This window comes from Ammospiza caudacuta, chromosome 9 (assembly GCF_027887145.1).
Source record: "Ammospiza caudacuta isolate bAmmCau1 chromosome 9, bAmmCau1.pri, whole genome shotgun sequence".
NCBI lineage: Eukaryota > Metazoa > Chordata > Aves > Passeriformes > Passerellidae > Ammospiza > Ammospiza caudacuta.
Genome location: NC_080601.1, coordinates 12,546,010 through 12,566,233, shown reverse-complemented (window position 1 = coordinate 12,566,233; position 20,224 = coordinate 12,546,010). Strand labels below are relative to the sequence as shown.

General features: G+C 41.3%; 1 protein-coding gene across 2 annotated transcripts; it reads left to right on the top strand.

Annotated features, from left to right (window-relative positions):
• The first annotated feature begins 64 nt into the window (after positions 1-64).
• On the top strand, positions 65-19,564 carry MMRN2 (multimerin 2). Of its 2 annotated transcripts, XM_058810634.1 has the most exons (7): positions 66-546; positions 10,069-10,191; positions 10,462-10,568; positions 12,534-12,599; positions 13,662-13,835; positions 14,879-16,783; positions 17,802-19,564. In XM_058810634.1, the coding sequence occupies exons 1-7, from the start codon at positions 266-268 to the stop codon at positions 18,188-18,190; spliced, it is 3,045 nt and encodes a 1,014-aa protein (XP_058666617.1). In that variant the 5' UTR covers positions 66-265; the 3' UTR covers positions 18,191-19,564. The 2 variants fall into 2 exon arrangements, with proteins under 2 accessions (XP_058666618.1, XP_058666617.1); XM_058810635.1 differs by lacking the exon at positions 13,662-13,835 and having other exon boundaries at positions 65-546.
• Positions 19,565-20,224: the final 660 nt, after the last annotated feature.

Here is a 20,224-nt window from a genome sequence, read left to right as displayed (position 1 = left end):
CCACCTCATTTTCCCCCCTGTCAGAGACGTGTGAGCCCCACACAGGAACCAGGCTCACATTGTTCAATAGCCACGGACGTTTCCACAGTGGCTGGGAGGGCCGAGAGCTCTTTCCGCTCTTTGTTACGAATTTTTTTTTAATTTTTCCTTCCTTCTTCCAACTTTCCAGTTAAAGAATATTGCCAGGGCATTTCTGAAGTAATTCAGGCTGAGCTTCAGAAGAAAGAAGAAGAGACAGGTGTAAGTGGGGGGGAAGAAGGCCAGGATGCTGGTGAAGCTTTTGCTGGTCTGTAGCACGGTAGGACTGGCAAGGCTGGTGGAACACGCAGACCATCATGGAGATGGTGATGGTTCCGTGCACAGCTTCAAGCCACGAGTGCATGAGAGCTCTGCACACCCCCAGAGAGCTCCTCTGCCACGCCAAGAAGGTTACTGGGAGACAGAAGGGCTCAGGGAGGATACTGAAGATTACCCTTCAAGTGTGATCTCCTCACATCAGGAAGAGAGAGGGGATTTGGAAGCTGAGAGCCCACGGCCCCGAAACAGGTAAGTACCCAGCATGTGTGTCTTACACATACCAGGAGTGCAATCCTCTCTGATACTTTTATATTCTGTTGATATAGGACTGTTTCATTAGAAGCTTTTCTTTAAAATACATTAGATTTTAGGGGCAAATCTATAGCCAAACAAGAGTGGTTTAAATGCTTTAACTCCACAAACAGAAAGCTGAATTGCCTGTGGAAGATGAAACCACAGATGGGACCAGCTCTTTGCTTAATCTGGGGTTAGGGGTGTGCACACACCCAGCACAGGTGAAGCTTCCCAGTTCTGCCAGAAACCAAAACACTACCTCTGGCAAAGCAGAACTGGAGGAAGTTAATTTACTGACTGTTTCTTATCATGAACCGATGCTGATTATTTCTGCTGAGCATGGCAAACTTTGCCCATTAGCAGAATGTGCCTGCCTGCAGACTTGGGCCTTGGAAACGGAGAGAGAAAGGTAATGGCAGGATGTTAGCAAAATAAAAATAGTGAGGAGTAAATATAACAAAGTAAGGAATAATGAATAAGCATGAAAATTACTACAAATTTCACACCCCCACCCCCTTCCAAAGGTTTCCATGCCAGCAAAAATGAATTTCATTGTAATCTGTAGCAGAAGAGCAGCCATTCTGAGAGTAAAAGGCATGTACTTCACTAGAAATATTCCCAAACCCTATGATTTGTGTAAGTTTTACAGGGCATGTAAGTAGGTCTCTAAATGTTTAAAATAGATGAAAACCAAGCAGGACAGTGAATGAATCTTTTATAGCCTTGATGGATGGGTACAGCAGAGCCCTGTTCAGGAGAGCTGAAACAGCAGCACACTTAGTGCTGTTCACAGCTCAGTGCTTTAGGATGCCCTGGTATTCTTCCCTTTAAATGCTCTTGAGGAAAGGTAAAAAGTGAGATGGAAAGAGACTATAGAACCTTGCTCATGTCATGCTTCCCTTTCATGCAAACTGAAGTATGCAATCTTGTTTCTAATCTCATCTACATGTAAAATTAAGGCCTCCCTTCTGAGTGTAACATGGTGAGTGTATGAAAACCTTGCTGTATTTCACAATACACCTTCCCAAAAATCTGTACCTCCCCCTAATAGCCCCAAGGCACTTCCTAAAGCCTGCAAGGCTTCCTGATGGGTAGTGTTTGATAATGATGTGCTCTGTTAACTAACCAACTCCTGGTTAATGCAGTTCAGCCATGGTCAAAGGAAGGAAACAAGGCCCAAGGGGCACTCTGGGCTTCCAAATTACTCTGCAAGGTGATAATCATCTGACTGTGGTTGAAATGCTGAAAACATTCTGAAAACTCCCAGTACTATGAAAATTCAATGCTGTGAAAAGGTCAGCATTACAGGTCAGCAAGATGCTGCAATATACTGTCCTAATCAGGATTTCTTCCTTGGCTCTGTAGCTCTGTTCAGCACCAGCTTGTCTAATTCAGCTCAATACCAGCTATGACTCATCCTAATTTCCTCCCAAGGAGAGAAATACTTCCTTCTTTTATGGAGATAGTTGGATAATGAGTCAAATCATAACATTCTTCCCAATTATAAAGCTATGTGGATGACTACAGACAATTCAAATCCAGCCTGGCAGTAGCTTTAAGGTATTTGCTGTTTTGTAGAGCTGTCACACTTACAGCACACACAAGGCCAGGCAGCTGCTAGGTCTTAGGAAAGAAATTGAAGACTTTGAGAGGAATTATACCTAAAAGTAAAGGGAGAGAGGATAAGTAAGAAGGGACAACACAATTCTTTTTGTAACAACAGAACAAATTCTAAAATGGTTGAAACAACACACCTTCAGAGCATGAAATCCTCTCGTGCCTGTCAGCTGCTGTGGCTGTATTACCATGCTAGGCACAGTTAAGATGTTGTCATGAATCTGGTATTTCTTCCCTACAAGTGTGACACATTCCCTGGAAAAAAACCATCATCAAAAAATTTGGTTTATATCTCTCAGGAGGAGAACAATAAGAAAAGCATCAGGAGTTAAATAGGAATTGAGAGATAGAAGGAAAGAAAGACATGCCATAAAAAGGTGTGACAGACATGCCAAAAAAAAGGTCCAGGATGGTGGAGAATAGTTTTCTACCAAAATGATGTCTTACATCTAGTTTGCTTTTGAAATAAAAATACCTTTTTTTGCAGAACTAGGAAACAAACAGTCTATAGTAACTTGGTCTTTGTGACAATGCTTTGACTCTCATTATTAAAAAAAAAATAAAAGCAATATGTGTTTTGTTCAAACATTTCTTATTTTCCCTTTGTATTAGGAATAGTGGTAGTTAGAAAATATTCTTACATTTTAAAGAAATGTAGAGCATCATTTTCCATATTGCAGTTATTTGAATAATTGAGACCATCACGACTAAGTACTACAAGGTATTAATCAGAATCCTCTGGTTTCTGTTTCAACATGTGAGATGAAATGACTCATTAGATCCCAGTCAAATACTTGGATATGTTATTTTGCTAATTCGTCTAAGAACAATAAGATTTCTCATGAAAGAGCTTTAAAATATAAATCAGTAAGAAATATCTCAGCTGTTGCTTCTATCTGAACAAACAGAAGAAGCTCTGCATGTTCAACTGGACAGGTGTCTGTATGTGTACAAAATCAAAACTATCAAAGTTTCCAAAGGAAATCAAGTTTTATATTGCCTTTCTCCCCAGCAGCTGTGTGGTTTGACTTCAGCTATTTTATTCTACTGCTGAGGTAAATGGATCCACATGTACCCAAAACTTTCAGCAGAATTAAAAAGGGAAATTAAGGGACCTGTACATCAGGAACAGTCAGGCTCACAACTCAGATTTCATGCACTTAGTGCTGTATTTCATTAAAGAAACCAAGACAAATGAAGCATGAAAAGGCACATGCAGCTCCAACAGCAAAGCCCAAAGCTGCCTGTACCCTCAGTTAGCCTGACCTGTCTGTCAAGCAACACTGTAAACCAGATCCCTTAAGCATTCCAGGCTAAAAATAATCTTAGGAAAAAGCAGAGGTTATTTTTAACCTTCCCCCTCAGTAACAACACTGACAGAGCCAGTTCCCAGGTGGATGGCTCACCCTGTAAGGGAGAAATGGACGGTGGTGCTGGAACGGGAAGGAGCACAGAACTACAGCTGGCTTTCCCATCTATCCAAAGTCTCACAGAACTTCTGCTTCCAGAAGTGTAATCATTGCAAAGTGGCCCCTGGTCTGGTTTTGCCCTGCAGCTGGGCAGGTTCATTTTTCCTTCTTTCTTTTTAATCCACAAACACACAGTGTCATCTCCTGGGATTTTTTTACAACGTTTTTCCATTTTTTTAGCCGCAAAAAAAAAAAGGAAAAAAAAAGGAAAATGTCTCCAAACTCTACCACCTGACCTATTGAACAGAAAATGCAGAAATCTTCAGCTTAAGTATATCCTTAATTTCACTAATATATTTTGAGTTTTGGACACACAATTCTGTGAAATCACCCTTGATTAGAGGAAGGTTTCCTGATGTCAGCCAGGTGTGTTATCTCTCTCACCTCTTCCTCTCATTCCACACCAAGTAGCCACAAAGAATCAGGTCTATTCTCTCGTGACTACCCAGTATGTCAAAACACGTAACTATCCTCCCAAGTGTACACAAGCAGAGAAAACCCAAATCAAATTATTCTAAGGAAACTCAGTGTTCAATCTTAATAGCTTATTTTTTTTTGTCTGCTTTCACAGGAAGAATCCATTAATTTAATTAAGACCAGTTCCACACTGACTCATTTATTTCTTCAAAACAAGGCAGGGACTTTTGTAGGAAGCTTATGGGGTACTGAAATTTCCCACCAAAGGGGCACAGAATATACACTTGAAATAAAACAGTTTGGATGAAGTGCAGCTAAAAGTGATCTTTAGCCCCTGACATCCTGAAAGCAGTGGAACAGCCATTGAGTGCCCAACAATAGCTTTGGCAGTGCCAAGTGCATCAACAGAAGCAAAGCTTTCCTATCAAAGTTTGGCACTTGGCTCCTTTCAGGACTTCAGGAAATTCTCCAATATTTGGCTGTCATTGAATGGCTCAGCTGCAGGTGGAACAGCTCCCCATTGGCCTGCTTGATGCAAATGACACTGCTCCGTTCCACTCAGTGCAGGAGTTACTGAACCCTCTGTGCCCACGGGATTGATTTGTTTCACAGCTCATTACTGCAAGCTGCAGCAATTAATTTATTCAGTAGATAGCAAGGGAGCTCCTGTTTCAGCATCATAACCACAGAATCACTGTCAGTGCTATCATCACCTGGAGCCAACACCTTCCTGCTTGTGCAGTGATCAGTGGGCAGCCCTGAACAAACCTCCCCTCATGCCCCCCACACAGTCAGGGCAAACCTTGTCACACACTGCCTGCACCCTGAGCACGTGCCAGTGGGAAGCTTGGCTTCCCAAGCAGTTCTGACTCCCTGGCATCAGCACAGGAGTGCCAAAAGGTGGCCACTGGCTGCAATTCTGCTTCCACATGAGGTCTGACAAAGAAGTGATCAGGCTGTACTAGGGGTGAACTTAAGTCTGCAGGAATCAAAGGATAAAATCCAAGTGTAAGCTGCCCTCTCAATGGGCTGTAGAGCTTCCACTGAGGAGGGATAATAGAAATTAGGTAATGGCTGTGGATGCTCTTGAAGAGGAAAATCCTCTTGCATTTACTCCTCTGGAATTGTTTGTACAACAGTTGGATTTGCTCAAAATCAGTTCCCAGTCAAGCCTGCTGTTCCTGGAACTCTTCCTCCCAGTTCAGGACTGCACTTGCTCTGAAAGTCCTCACTGCACTATGGTTTTAGGATGTCCTGCAGGACAGCACTACCCCAGTTGGTAACAGTCTAACTGCTGGAATACACACTGCATTCAGCCTGGGTTACTCAGGACTCTGGAAGATTTCCAGCACTGCATGGAAACCACATGTTTGAAACTACCATTGCCACTCTTTTCAGTCCAGTTTGTTAAGATGAACTGCAAAGCAATCTGCTCTCACCCCAGTGAAAACCAGGGGGTTTCATGGGATGAGACATGGGGAGATACCAGACCTTGCCTGAAGGGAAGTTCTACTCCCTTTGGGAGTTTTCCTGAGGGAGAGGAGAAATATGAGAGTTTCTGCAGTCTGATTCTAATACAGGGCTGCTGGCCGCCTGGGAAGAGCTGGAGAATTCACTGACAGACCACTAGGCATCACTTGTCTGATAATTATAAACCCAGTGGCACACCATGCTGCTTTGGAGAGCCAATGCCTTCTCCAACAGCTGAACACTTTCTGTATTCCATAAAATAGAAAAAGATACATCTGCCTCAATACTGACATGCACAGTCTTAGTTTAGATAAATTTAAATGAGGTTTATTTCTGTTTATTAAGCCTGCTTTTTCTTGTCAGTGAGAAATTTGCATTGAGGGAAAAACCAACAACAGCTAAAGCCTAATTCTTTTGGCTTCAATTGGTATAAATCAGAAGTAATTCTGTACAACTCAGTGGAAAATCACTTGTTTAAACAGAAATAACAGCCTTCTACTACCTTCCTATAGCACAGTAAGCAGGAATTACTGCTTATCTGGTGCCTTTTTGCTGTATAGGAAAATGTTATGGTCTTGAAAAGTTTTGCACACTGTAGTAGTAGGTGCAGGCATGGCTAGGCAGGAGTTTTCAAAGTAATTATAGACATTGGCTTCCTTGAGAATGGAAACCTGAGGAAACTGACGGTGAAGGACAACTCAGTTGGACCAGTACAGCCAAAGGAATAACAAAACTTATGAAAAACATCCCAACATCCTGAATTCCTGAAGCTTTTGTTCAGGCAAAAATTCCACTGACCTAGGAAACATCTAAAATTAAGCACTGCAGTGCCAATCAAGAGAACATGTAGCAAAGAGAACTAAAGTGTGTCAGTGCCTCACTGAGCTGGGGAGCATTACTCACACTCACTGACACACTGCAATTGTCTGTATGAAGGAAAGGCTACCCCACATTCATCTGAGCAGACTCAATTACTGCAGAGCAGCCATCTAAGCTTTTCTCCTGGATCTGTGGGTTTTATTTTGTTTCCTATGATGTAAGGTGGCCCAGCCAAACCCTAGAATCAGAGAAAGAACTGCCTCCATTTTGCTATGTTTCAATAGATCCCATGTAAGAAAAATAATTTTTGGATCAGTTTCTAAACACCTGAAAGATTCAAATAAAAAGAGCCAGAGCTAACCTACATTTGTTGAATCTTATTTAATACAGAATGCTTTGTCATCAGATATATTTAACCTCAGACATAAGAATACAGTTGCCTCAGAATTAGGCAGAAGTGAATAGATGCATGTGAAGACTCTATTTAATAAGATTAATTCATAATTAGAATGAAGTCCAGGGGAGAAAAACAAACCACCCAACAAACAACACCACAGGCTAGCAAAGAAAACTATTAAAACACTTTTTCCTGGTTTAAGAAATCAAGGATTAATTTCTTTGCAATGTGAACCAGGAAAAGCCATTGAACAAATGAAACATTTGCAGCCCTGAATTTGCTAAGGTTCCCTCAAGAGCTGCTCTAACTTTCAGCATTGTGATAAATGTTACTGTTCACCAAATTACAGGGAAGGCTTTTCTGCTCTCCTCACATGAGCAGCTTCTCTCTGTCCCTCTCTCTTCCTGGCAACAGAAGTTTGTACCAAAGAAAACTGCATTAAAGAGAATAAAAGCAGAGGGTGTTAAGTTGGTTACATATTCAGTGAATGAAGCGACATAGTTACAAACAGGAGAATAAATGCAGCAGCAGAACACAAAGCTGCTGTGTTCCAGAAACCAGCTCAAGAAAGAAAGTGCTATTTGTGAAGGAGCAGCTCTTTGAAATTTCACAGCTTGATTCAGAGCCTTTGGAGCCAGAGAAGTCCTGCATGCCTCACTGAACTTTAGATCAAGCCCTTCTCAGTCTTTTACATTGCTGCTCTTAACATTAAAGAATGACGTAGTTTCCCTCAAGGTTAATCCCGTTAAGGAGTATTTTTAGTTACAGATAGCAAGGTTTCCCTAAAGGAAGCATTTGACAAGTTGTGCAAAAAAATACTGCAATAGAAGTTTCATCTTTGGGCACATGCATCTATTTGGCAGCTCATTCCAGGCCTTATCTACTTACTTGAGGAAAGAATAAACTCTGATAAGTTTTATGGAACTCAAAACTTCTGAAAGTTTTTGTGATTAAAACCACAATATGGCATTACACAGCCCTTCAGCGCCACAAATAAACCTTTAAGATCAAGTGAGAGAGAACCAGTGAATATATAGTAAAGAGAACTGAACATGAAGAACTGTGACAAGCATTAAAGGATGTTTTGACTGAGAGTCCATCATATTCCCCTCTTTTCCCCCCATCATCTTATTCATTCTGCAGAACACTAGTCCAAAGCAGGCATCAAGTTGGGATGAACCACTGATTCAATTTCTGATACAACATAACAGCTTTCTACAATTGGGAAGGTCACCAAGTACCTCCGCCACTTTAACATGTTTTGAAAAGGAATCCTTGTGTTTTCTGTTCTGTTTGTGCAAATCCACCCGTGCAATACAGCAAAAGCACTCACAGTCCCACAGTGCCTCATTCTTGCTCACACAGGTTGATGCATGTGCACATTTGGCTTTGCACTATGTGGCTGACATGACTCCAAGGACTTCGTAGGGAGGATTTGCATATGGTGGGAAAAAAAGAAAACAGCCCAGATGATGATTCACTGGGTGTGGATTGTTTTCATTAGGAAAGAACAAAACCCTGAAGCCAAAGAATCCCGTTTTAAAAGGAGGTTTCCACACTGAATGCAGACTCCAGCCTGGATCTGGCAGGCATCCTGCTGGCAGGGGCAGGGATCCTGCACCTAGCAACGACACCAGCCAGCTCCAGCACCAGTGCCTGGGCACTTCACTTCCCCAGGAAAAAGCAGAGAGGAGTTGAAGGGGGAGAGCTTCTTCCAGCTATGCCTTGCCAAGTGCATGAGACAGGACAGCCCAAAACCAAGCACAAACCAGATCCCTGTTTTAGTTATTTAACTGACACCAATACCAGAAAAGTGCTACAGCTGTTAAAGCCTGGAAACAGTAAACCTGGTAAACTTAGACATACCTTGGAGGCAGATGTCACCAGAGCACGTGTGCTGGTCTGCTGGATTTTACTGAGTGGTTTTATACTCTGACACAAGCAGTGTTTGACTCTGGAAGAGTAATCACTAAAAATTTGAGGATTTGTCTTCCAGTTCAGTCCTGTAAGAATCAAGACACCCATTGATCATGGGTACAAAATTTCCCCCAGTCACTTGTAAATGCCTCAAAGCTACAACTCAGGCAAGTTGTTTTGGCTGGAAATCACAACAAAGGCAGCAGCCTCCTTTCCTGTCCTGCTTTCCCAGCACTGCAGCCTTTGCCAGATTCCTGCCCTTGCTTCTAACAGATGAAGAGTTTTGCTTGCATGAGTACTTGCTGAAATCTTAATCACATTGTCCTTAAGAAACAGGGGAACAAAACAGGCTATGGCCCAGCAAGCCTGGTGAACTGTTCCCAGCTAGCCCAGGCTGTCTGCCCTTCCATCCTGATGTTTTCAGCTTCCTTCCCTTCTCCTGGCTGCTACAGTGCCAGCTTCTGCTTTCATGCAGGACTCGGTTCCCCATTGTTACACCAACTCCCTGAGAGAGGCAAACCTTTTCCATATATGCTGATAGTTGGAGATTTGGTTCCTGTATTCCCATTTAAAAATACACTGCCTAAAGTTCAGCTGTTTCCATTAGAGTTATTACTCGTCACTTCCTGCCCCTTCTGGTCTTGGATTTAACCATCAAACTTCAGCCAACATTCCACTGCCAAGTCTTGACTTTAAAGGAAGAAGCTCACCTACACTTGGGGATTAATAGGTGCCTATGTAATTCTGACCTGGAAAATGAATCAGACTATTAAAACTCACTTGTCCTTGCTAGAAACATAAAACTAAAACAACCCTTTCCCCCCCAAAATTATTTTCCTGCAGATGATGGGAGAAATTATTTTGAAGCTAGCCTACTTCATAAAATCCAATCACTTACTATATTATGTTGAAGAAGTAATACTTAGGAAGATATTATTAGTGGAGTTAATGTTGGATTAAGTTTTCAGAGGCAGTCTGCCTCAACCTGATGAGTCAGTCATATGGCATCTGAAATGGCAACATGCCTAGAAAGGCCATTTGACATTTAAAGTGACATTAACCCACAGGTTATCATGGGCTGGAAATTTCTCCTGCAAAATGAAAGGACTGGAAATGGAACTAATGCATCAAAGTTCAGACAATCAGCCCTTTTGTAACAAATACAGATAAACATCTCAAATGAAAACAAATGAACTGGGAGTGGAGGGAGAAGGTAGAGAGCATTTTCCACTTTCCTCATCATACAGCGGGGAAAAAATGCTAAAGTAAAAATAAAGGCCTTTCTGCATTTCACTTTTTCTTGGCACTGTTACAGCCAGAGAGACTTAGAAATCTACTTCAAACTCTTTTCCCACGTTTTTCCTCCTCTAGGAACTGGTGCTCCTTCACGCAGTCCCGCCTGGTCACATACATAGAAGCCTGCATGAAGGAGAAGTACATTGTCAACTCCCAACAGCCCTGCCCCAATGGAACCCCAGACTGCCAGAAGATCATGTGAGTGTCCTAAACAAAACCAGTGAGGAAAACAGTATTTTCTCTGAAGTATCTAAAAGATGTTTTCAACAGTACTGAAGCCTCAACATTATTTCTAGGAGGGTTTAAAACAAATTTCTATCTTCCTTGGTAACTGTTTTGGAATAATATGTTTAATAATAAAATGGTCTTCACACCTCATCAGAATACTACAGCATTCAGGATCAGTCCAAACTTGATTGCAAAGGAATCTATTACAACGAATCTAATGCCCAGACTCTTCCTCTCCAGGTACAGGACAGCCCTGAAGCCAGTCTACCAAGTGAAACAGAAGATTCTGAAGTCTTTGCAGTGGAAATGCTGCCCTGGATTTATTGGCAAGGACTGTGAACAGCGTGGTAAGCAAAGCTGGAGAGCAAGTATAGGAATGGATGACTAAATGCCAGGCACAATGGCAAGAAATGAATCTGCCTAAATTTTCTATTTCTACTTTTTTTAGAATTGATGCCTTGTGTTTTCAGTCTGCTATGTCCCAAATCACTGATACTTTGAGACAAGAGCAGTCATAATTAGCTGTAATTAATAGCTAAATAGCATTAGCTACTTATTCTTCTCTTAATAGCACCTTTGTATGGAGAAAGGTATTAATTTGCTGGAAAGCCTGTCAGATGTCCATCTTAGACAAGTCCATCTAGGAATGCCTAATTCCAGGTAGAAACTGGTGACATCAGAAAGCAACACCAGTGTGTGAAATGCCCCTATGGTCAGTTCACAGGATGAAATCATCTGAGTTGGAAACCACAAGATGTCCAGGTTCAGAGGAGAGGGCAGCCTTCACTCTGCAGTCTGCATTGCTCCTCCCTCTGCTTACCCTGGCTGCAAAGGCACTGGCTCCTCCACAGGGAGCAGCTCTACAGCACAGGCAGGAGCAGTGCCCCGATTGTAACCTCCAGGAAAGCTCCAGGAACAGCCTTTAGAGTGAACTACTGTAACCCATTGCACTGCTGAATAAAGCAGTGGGGGCAGCAGGTTGAGGGAAGGGATTTTGCCCCTCTACTCTGTCCTCCTGAGACTCCACCAGGAGTCCTGCATCCAGCCCTGGGGTCCCCACCTTAAGGACATGGACCTGTTGGAGTGAGTCCAGGAGCACCTCTGCTATGGACACAGGCTGAGAGAGCTGGGGCTGCTCAGCCTGGGGGAGAAAAGGTTCCAATGAGACCTCGCAGCACCCTCCAGTACCTACTGGGGCTACAAGAGAGACGGAGAGGGACTTTTCACAAGGGCATGTAGTGGTAAGACCAGGGGAAATAGCTCCAAACTGAAATAGGGCAGGTTTAGTTTAGGTATTAGGAATAAATACTTTGCTGTGAGGGTGGTGAGGCACTGGAACAGGTCTCCCAGAGAAGCTGTGGGTGCCCCATCTTTGGAAGTGCTCAAAGCCAGGTTGGTCTAGTGGGAGGTTCCCTGCCATGGTGAGGAGGTGGGAACTAGATGGTTTTTAAGGCCCCTTCCAACATAAACCATGCCATGATCTGTGCAGCTGCTAATAGAGAGAGGGGAGACAGTGTGGTTTAAAAACTGAATGGTGGTTAAAAATGGCATTGGCAAGATTTAGCAAATAATACTCAAAAAGCAGAATTTGAACAGATTTAAGAATTTAAATAGATTTAAGAATTTAAATAGAATTAAGGGAATTTAAATGGATAAAAGGTAATTCCCTCTAGCAATTAAGTCAACCATAAAAATAAAGGCAAACATATGTCTGAAAATTTTTCCACAATCTACATCTAACTCACCTAGAGACTCCACTGATAAAAATCTCTGGAGGTTTAGCTTTACTTCACAGATAGCCTTCATCTGTGGTTTGATCTCTTGCTGAACTTCACACATAATGTTGGAAAGATATTACCAAATGCAGTGCAACTATTTTAGCCTCTCTGTTGTTACACTCATTGACCAAAACCAGCTCCTCCATCAATATCTTCTCATTTGTACAGCATCATTCACTGCTGCTGCCACCAGAATGCTCAGGTAACTGTGGAACAAGGAAGAGGAATTTGCAGATCTTTAGATGGGACCCCCAGAAAAGAAAAAAGCCCCTTTTATTTGCAATAGACTAATTTCTTATGAACAAAGCTTGGCATGAGTTAAAAATCCCTACACTATACTGCATAGCATTGCCATGTATGCAATGTTATTTGCCAGTGCAAGGAAAGGAAGTTTTCCAGAGAAGGTGTTCTTTCCTCATGAAACCTGTCTCCATACCTTTTACACAACACATGAAATTCCTGTGTGGTCTTGCTAAACTGCAGTAGTTTCTGCATCTAAAACATTTTCACAGCTGTATCATATCTCAATTGCAGATCCTAATTTTATTCTGGTGCCAGGAACTGAAACTGAAGGACAAGAAGAGGAGTTCTCAAACCACAGTATGTGCTTGAAGTTATTTTGTTTGTTATCCTTTTACCTCTCAGTCACTGATCAGGAGAGAAAGAAAGATTTGAAGCTGTAATTTTAAAGTGATAAGCTATGGACAAACTTTCTAGTGAAAGCATTCTCTGGAAAAGCTTTGAAACAATACATTAATTGACATAAATGAGGGCTTTTGCTATAACACTCTGTGAATGTTCACAACAGAGCATCCCAAAGTTTCAAAGCTGTCTGGTGAACAGTGGATGCCAGCTGGTGCAGAGCCTTACCCCTTTCAGTGGCATGGATGTTAACCCCTTGCTCTGCAGGGGGTTCACAGGACAGCCCACCATGCTCACAAAAATCTACCAGAAAAACAATCCACTGAAAATGCTATTTTAGAACAGCCCCTCAGTGGCTCTGAGATTACAATTACAAGGTACTGTAGATTTTTATCTCAGGCACTCCACCCTACCAGTGTAAGCAGCACGAAGGACCCTCCCTTACCACCTGGGAAGTGGTGTGGCCTGAAGTGTTATTAAATGCCTTTCAGAAATCAGATTCAGGGAAGTATTGCACACTTTGAAATCTACAGCTGAGATTCACAAGTATTTATTTAGAAAAACATCAGTTAAAGGGCCCCTCCATGAGTCAGCTCTGACACACACTGTGCTCCTGAATCCTCAGTGGAATGTCTCAATTGCTCTTTCATCCCCTCCTTTCATTCTAGGCTGTTAAACCTTGCCATCCTTTCAGTCAATGGCTTGAAAAGAGTTAGTACTCCAAAACATTTTTATGGCATAGGGAGATTTCTAATTAAGAGCGTTTTATTGCCATCATGGCTGTTGTAGCTGAAGTTCTCTGCAAATATTTGAATATATTAGGTTTCCATCACTGCTGGAAAAAATCCTTGCAGATAAACTGCAATTTAAGGTGCCAGAAATCTAACAGACTCCCTAAATGTCAGTGCAAAATTTTCAGAATGAAAACCAGGCAGGTGTTCTCAGAGGTCTTGCATGAATACCTGTCACCTGGTTGCTGCACCCTGTTGCATGACTTTGTTTTTCTAATCTTGTGACTAGTGTCAACATCAGTGGATTCAAGAGAAATGTTCGAAGTCATTCAAAATCATGAGGCTTTACTGGATGATCTTCAAAGTGATATTCATCAAGCAGCCAGCACCTTAGGTGACTTACAGAGACTATTTGAGAACAACGGTACAAGCATGGTGTTAGAAGTGAACGAGAGCAATTCAGGTGAGAGGTCTGATGCAGAACTATCAGCCCATGACAGGCCCTATGAAACCACACAAATCAGAAAGAAAATGCGAAAGCAAAAATACCCTGATATTTCTTGGTCTGCTGGTTGCTTCTACAGAGAGAAAAAATGGGTGCAATCCCAATAAAAATGAATGAACCAAAGAGTAACTCGAAATGGAAAATTAAGGAAAGGCACTGTTCAGAATATGCCTTAATCACAGAATAAAGAGGCTGCTTGTATTTAAAATTTGTTCACCTTACTGTTTTGCTTCTATGGCTTCTTCTCTTCTCTGGGGATGCAGAGTTTGATTCTGTTCTTTTTCCATACTCATGCTATATACTCTGATGTATGGAATAGCACACTGGTGTTTCATGAAAAAATGAAATATTCCATCTCTGGAACATTGTTTCTGCCATATAAAGGAGAAGGGAAAAAAGAGCTGCTGAATTTAACCTACCATAGGGAGCCACTGGCTTGCAGAAACATTTTCTAATGATTCAGACTATACAGTACTCAGTGAACTTCAAGGCACTCAAGTTTGAACATTAAAGTTAGAAACTGAGCCTTAGTATAATTCTCATACAGTCCAGATACCTCAAGTTATTTACTCCTCACCTGGAATATTCAGCGGTTAAGATGCTGTATAACCTTGTGGGGTTAAAAGCATGAGAAAAAGAACATTATGACACAGTCAAAAAAGGAAGAGCCTACTAAGAACTGTTGAGAAAACGGACAGTTATGGCCACTGGAAAAACCACCTGTCCACAGGTTTCAAAAAACATCATTTTTAAGATATACATGGGGAAGTCAATACAAATCTAAGTTATTTTCTGCACACTCTTAGACACCATGTGCTTCATACTAATCTTGATTTAACAATAGGCTATTTTTGCAATTGTTGAAATTTATCATTAGGTCAGATTCTGGGGAGTAAGACAGCAACTACTATAGAAAAATGAACATTTGAGTTAACCTGTCTAGACTGTGTTCTAAAAGCAGAATTTAAATTTAATTTTTTTTTTTTCAACTGTATTAACAGATCACCAGGAAAGGCTTCTGCAGCAAGTTTTGTTTCCTCATGTGGAGAATTTTCTAAGGAAACATTTTAACCCAATGTGGGCAAGCTTCAACAAAAGTTTACAGAACCTCTCCAACATAGTAAGAAATCTGTCCTATGATGTGGAAGCCAACAAGAAAAGCATAGAAAGATTCCAAGAAAGCACTGTGCCCAAGAAGGAATTTCAGGAGCTGGGAACTAAATTTGAATCAAAAGTCCAAGAGAACATAGTGAAAGTTGATGAGGCGAAAAGAGATGTAGAGAACAAAGTGCACATGCAGCAGGCTGATATTCACCATAATCTCAGCATGCTCAAGGCAGAGACTGACACAAGACTCAAGAAGCTTCATAAGATACAGCAGTCCCATTTCTTAGCAATGAACAACAGCATAGCAAACATGAAACAAGAGCAAAACCTTCTGGAAAATAAACTGGAAGCTTTGAAAAAAAATTTAACAGAATTCTCTTTACATCATGGTGCCAAAGATGAAAACAGCCAGTTAACCATCAGACATATGAATGAAATGCTGTCAGGACATGCCAAGCAGCTTAAAGAACTTTACATGGAGTCAGATGTGGCCTTTCAGAATATTGCAGTTTTAGAGAGGTGGTTTAAGGAGTTAAAGAAGAACATCTCAAAGTATAGGCCAGAAGATCTTACAATAACTTTGGCTGAGAAATCAGTTATTATGGAAGAAAACAATGCAGCAATGGAAAGGCAGATAGCAGAGCTCAACTACACTCTGTCAAACCTTCAGGAAAACTATTCAGATCTGCTGCGGTACATGGAGGAATGCAATTGCCAGAGAGTATCTGCTGACACTGATGTGCTGGAGGAAGATCCAAGGAATAGCACTTATTCCCTTGCAGATACCCAGCCAAAGGATATGAAGCACTTGGAGTCAGTTTTCAGAGATTTCTTCAAGAGTGAAATTGAAGAGCTCTCCTCAGCTATTCCATCCATCCATCTGTCTCTTAACCTCCGTCAAGAAGAGAACAGACAGCTTCAGTCACAGGTTATGGCTTTTTCAGAAGACATGGGCTTGCTGAAGAAGAAAGATGAAGAAATTCATCGACAAATCAAGTATCTCAACAGCTCTTTTAGCTCTCTTTTGAAAGATGCAATGCGGCATGAAGAAGCACTGGAGGCTCTACTGAGACACGAATTTCTGGACGTCTTTTTTGAAGATGATTTCAGTAGCCTAATACCATCAGTATTTCAGCTGCAAGAATCTCTCAGACACTTTTCAGATAAACTACAAGAACAAAATGTGACTTTAGAATCTCTTAAGAAGAGATTTCATCCCTTGGAGAGAGGTCACCAGAATCATCATGATGCTCACATGCCCCCTAAGCACCCTGAGGAGGAAACACAAACCTCCTCTACTCTACACGAAGCCAGCAGCCAACGCAGCGTCAGAGAACACATGGAACCTAACTATGAGGCTGCCAAGGATGACTCCTTGGAGAGCTCAGCTTACAATGATATCATGACTCTGAAGAATGATATCAAACATCTGAGCCTGGCAGTCAAGAGGCACGAATCCAGAGGTGACATAAGTCTCTGCTGCAATCATACAATAGCAAATGCAATTGAGCCACTCAACGTTTCTGTAGAAAGTCTCTCTGCAGATTTAGCAACCATCAAGCAGAATCTGGAGGAACATCTGGTGACTTTCAAAAAACTATTTGGAAGTAATGAAGAATTAGGTGCCTCTAATATAAGTCTGGATGTTACAAAGATTCAGTCAATGCTGCAGAAAAAAGGGAGAAGGCAACAGAAAGGTCAAGACAAGCAAAGAGACAAGAAAAGATCTGAGAAGCACAGAGAAAATATACAAGCAATAAGTGGAAGAAATACAGTGCAGACAGAATTTGTGGAAAAAGGTGCATTCTTTTCTTTGACTTGCTCATGTACAGGTCTAGCTTCTTTCTAAGCTCTGATGCAAGTTCCACACACAGAGCATATTAGTATTATTTATAAGACCTATCAGGTACCTTGTGGGATGCTGGAGGGAGAAATTCTGACATTACTTACACCCACCCCCTCCACCAGTTTAAATAGAGAAAAAAACCAGTTTGAGTGAGAACCAAGCTGATATTCTACTGTATTTTGGTTAAGGCAAATGAAATTACACCCACTATAGCTGCTAGGAAATTGGTCTTGAACTAATTCAACTTCAGGTCTTCAGAAGACAAATTTTGTTTGTAGATGCTCATGTTAATGCAGTAGCAGTCTTCTCTTTGGAAGCTGATGTGGAATGCTTCTTTTCCCCTGTTACTTTGTTACTTGGCTCTGGAAGGAGTGTACTCAAAGCACCAAATCCTTCTCAAGACAGACAGATGCATTAAGTGAACTGCTATAATTTGCACAAGTGGAACAGGCAGGACTGACCAGAGAGCACATACTCCCTCCCTTACAACCAAGCTTCAGAGACAAGTTTTCAGCTTATATTTCACTAGGGCTGGCCAGTTCCCTTTCCCTGTAAGCATGTGACCATAAGCACCTGGTAATTACAACCACCACAGATTTAACATTGGCTTTTATGATTGCAGCCCTCACTATGGACAAATAACAGAGCAAAAATCAGCCCCTTTAGGCAGCTGTGCTGCAAAACTGTAGTTAAGACTGAATAAACAGAGAACATATTCTTAACCGATTTATTTTTGGGACAGTTAAAAAGTGGTATTTTTTCTCTCTGTGTGGTCCCAGTGTTGTACTTTTCTAAGAGTTCCAGGGAATCATTTGATCTACTCCAGTGCACATAACCATTTCCAGTGCCTAGCTTTGCAAAGCATACAAAAATCAGGCCTGATAGGGATTCACCTTATCTCCCATCCTGATGATCCTGGGGAGAGAAGAGCACTCACTCACTGCTAAATCCTGTTCCTCTTTCTTTTTCAGACTCATTGGTGGCATTCCATGTGGGATTCTCAGAAAGAAAGGATAAAGAAAAAACTGTGAGGTTTAACGAAACGTACCTCAATTATGGAAACAGCTATTTCTCTGAACATGGCCACTTCAAAGCACCACACAAAGGTGTCTACCTGTTGTTCATCTCTGTGGAGTTCAGCTCAGGACCAGCACTGGGACAACTCTCCTTCAGCCGTGGGTACAAAAGAGCTCTCTCAAGCAGTCAGAGGAAAACCCCACATGGAAACACCGTGACTACTTTTGCTATAGCAGAAATGGAGAAGGGGGAGACAGTGTGCTTTGAATTGCTGCACGGCTCTGTAGTGAAGCGAAGCCCACCTGGGACAACTATGGGTGGACTCCTAATATCTAAAACTTGAATAGTGACATTTATGTTCTATTAATCTCCTTCCATAGATGCAATGGATGCATTCACTATTGCTTCATCTGTGATGTATTCAATGCTACTGCATGTGTTTAAACATAGCACTACCCTAGGTTTGTCTTCATGCTTCTTTTCTGGAAGTGTTTGGCTTTTGATTAGTTGCTTATGAGCAGCAATGGGATTTTCTTTCAAGTAAAAAGCTAATGGTTTGGACTCCAGATGTATCAGCACACACACTCCCAAATCCTTCCAATGTGAGGATTGCACATAAATGTTTTGTGGGACTTTCTTCACTTTTAACACAAATTTCTCCCTTCCCTGGGCAAAAGAATATCCTCCCATGACAAACAACCAAAATCAGTGACAAGGAACAGATTTTAGGTAGGACTGCACATTCTCATGTTATGTGGATGGTACCTTACAACCCATAAGCCAGGACAATTTTACCTTCTAGTTTTCTGTGGACCAGAGACTATCTTGGAAAATTCACTCCAGTGTTTCAGTCTGTGCACAACAGGAACACTAGAAGAGATCCATCAAACCCAGTAAAATTCACTCTACTGCCAGTATTTGCAAGCAAGATCTCCTAAATGGTCCAGTCTTTGTTTCTTGGCCTGTGATATATGTCAGCAACACTGCAAAAATTTAAAGCATTGTTAAGATGAGTTACATTTACATTTAGAGACTAGGAAAATGTCAACAATATTTTAGAAGCATTGTTGCTTCTAAATAAAATGCAGTTTATTTCTAAAGTTAATCCTGGAGATTTATTTAATGAACTCAGCCCAGAGTTCAGTATTTAGTAAATATTTTAAAACCAAGCAAGCAAAACCAAATTTAAAAGGCAAGCTCATCGGTCTGTTGTCACTGCTGAATATAAATTTGTAATTAGAGTAAATCAAAGAGTAGGCCTTCTGAAATGTAGAGGGCTTTTTATTTCCAAAACTTCAAAATCACCATGCCTGGTCATATCTTAAACTTCTTTCTGTCAAATAAAACTTCCCAAAGACTTTCACTCTAAAGAAGTTCAAGTATTGTGGTATTTTTATCTATCCTAATATCTTACATAGCAATATTAAAACAATTAAATTTGCCAAAATGAAATGCACTTTTGAAATTTTCAGTATTTTTGATGAACATACAAATTCTTATTATGTAAATTGCACCCTTTTAAGGTAGAATTTTTTAACAAATCTATTTTGCTGTTAAGAATTTTTTCCCCACCTACTTGTATTCTAAGCAATACTAACCTCTCATTAATTGTTAAAAACCCCCAACACACCGGTACCAACACACAGTGCACTTAAAGCAACAGTGTGACAAGCAGAAAACAACCTATCCTCTGAAATAAAGCTACAAAACAATTTCAGCTGACTTGCTCAGAAGATTGTTTTCTCTATCCTGAAAAATCCAAGAAAACTAACAACAAGAAATGCTCCTTATTTCCTTCTGGCCAATGCTGATTTCCACAGGAGATGCCCAGGCCAGGTGTTCCTGTCTTTCTAGCAGGGGGCCATGGCTCACACTGCTCTGCTGCAGTGAGCACAAAGTGCCTGCAGACTCAGTGTCATTTTCTGTCCCACTTTTGCTCAAAATATCTGAGGGAAGAAAGAAAAATAAAACTGAAGGGGTGAAATGAAGAAAACCGTCAAATTGTAAGATTAGGTTCTTTCAGTACAAAGCTCCCATCCTGGGGTGACTTGGCTGGGTTTTTACCAGTATTCCTCCAATTCCTGATTTTGTGGTGGCAGCATTCTGCAGAGCCAGGCCAAGTGTGCTGCCTAGGTCAGGGTGGTTCAAGGAACACCTCCTTTTCAGTGCACACCAATTCTGCACCTACAGCCAAGTTCCACAAACAAGCACCACTAGGGAATATGTGTATGTTACCTATGGGGGATAGGATATACATATATATTTCAGAACACTTTGTTTTTAAAGCTTTGACAGAAAGCTTCAACTGGAATGAAAACCACTTGGAAATGGACACAGGAGGTAGCAGAGAGCATTGCAGTTCATCCAGTCAGGTTTT

Coding starts and splice junctions, on each gene's coding strand:
- MMRN2 (XM_058810634.1), top strand. CDS start 266: ATGCTGGTGAAGCTTTTGCTGGTCTGTAGCACGGTAGGACTGGCAAGG. Junction 10,569..12,533: donor CAAGGACTGTGAACAGCGTG/GTAAGCAAAGCT, acceptor TCTCAATTGCAG/ATCCTAATTTTATTCTGGTG. Junction 16,784..17,801: donor GACAGAATTTGTGGAAAAAG/GTGCATTCTTTT, acceptor TTTCTTTTTCAG/ACTCATTGGTGGCATTCCAT.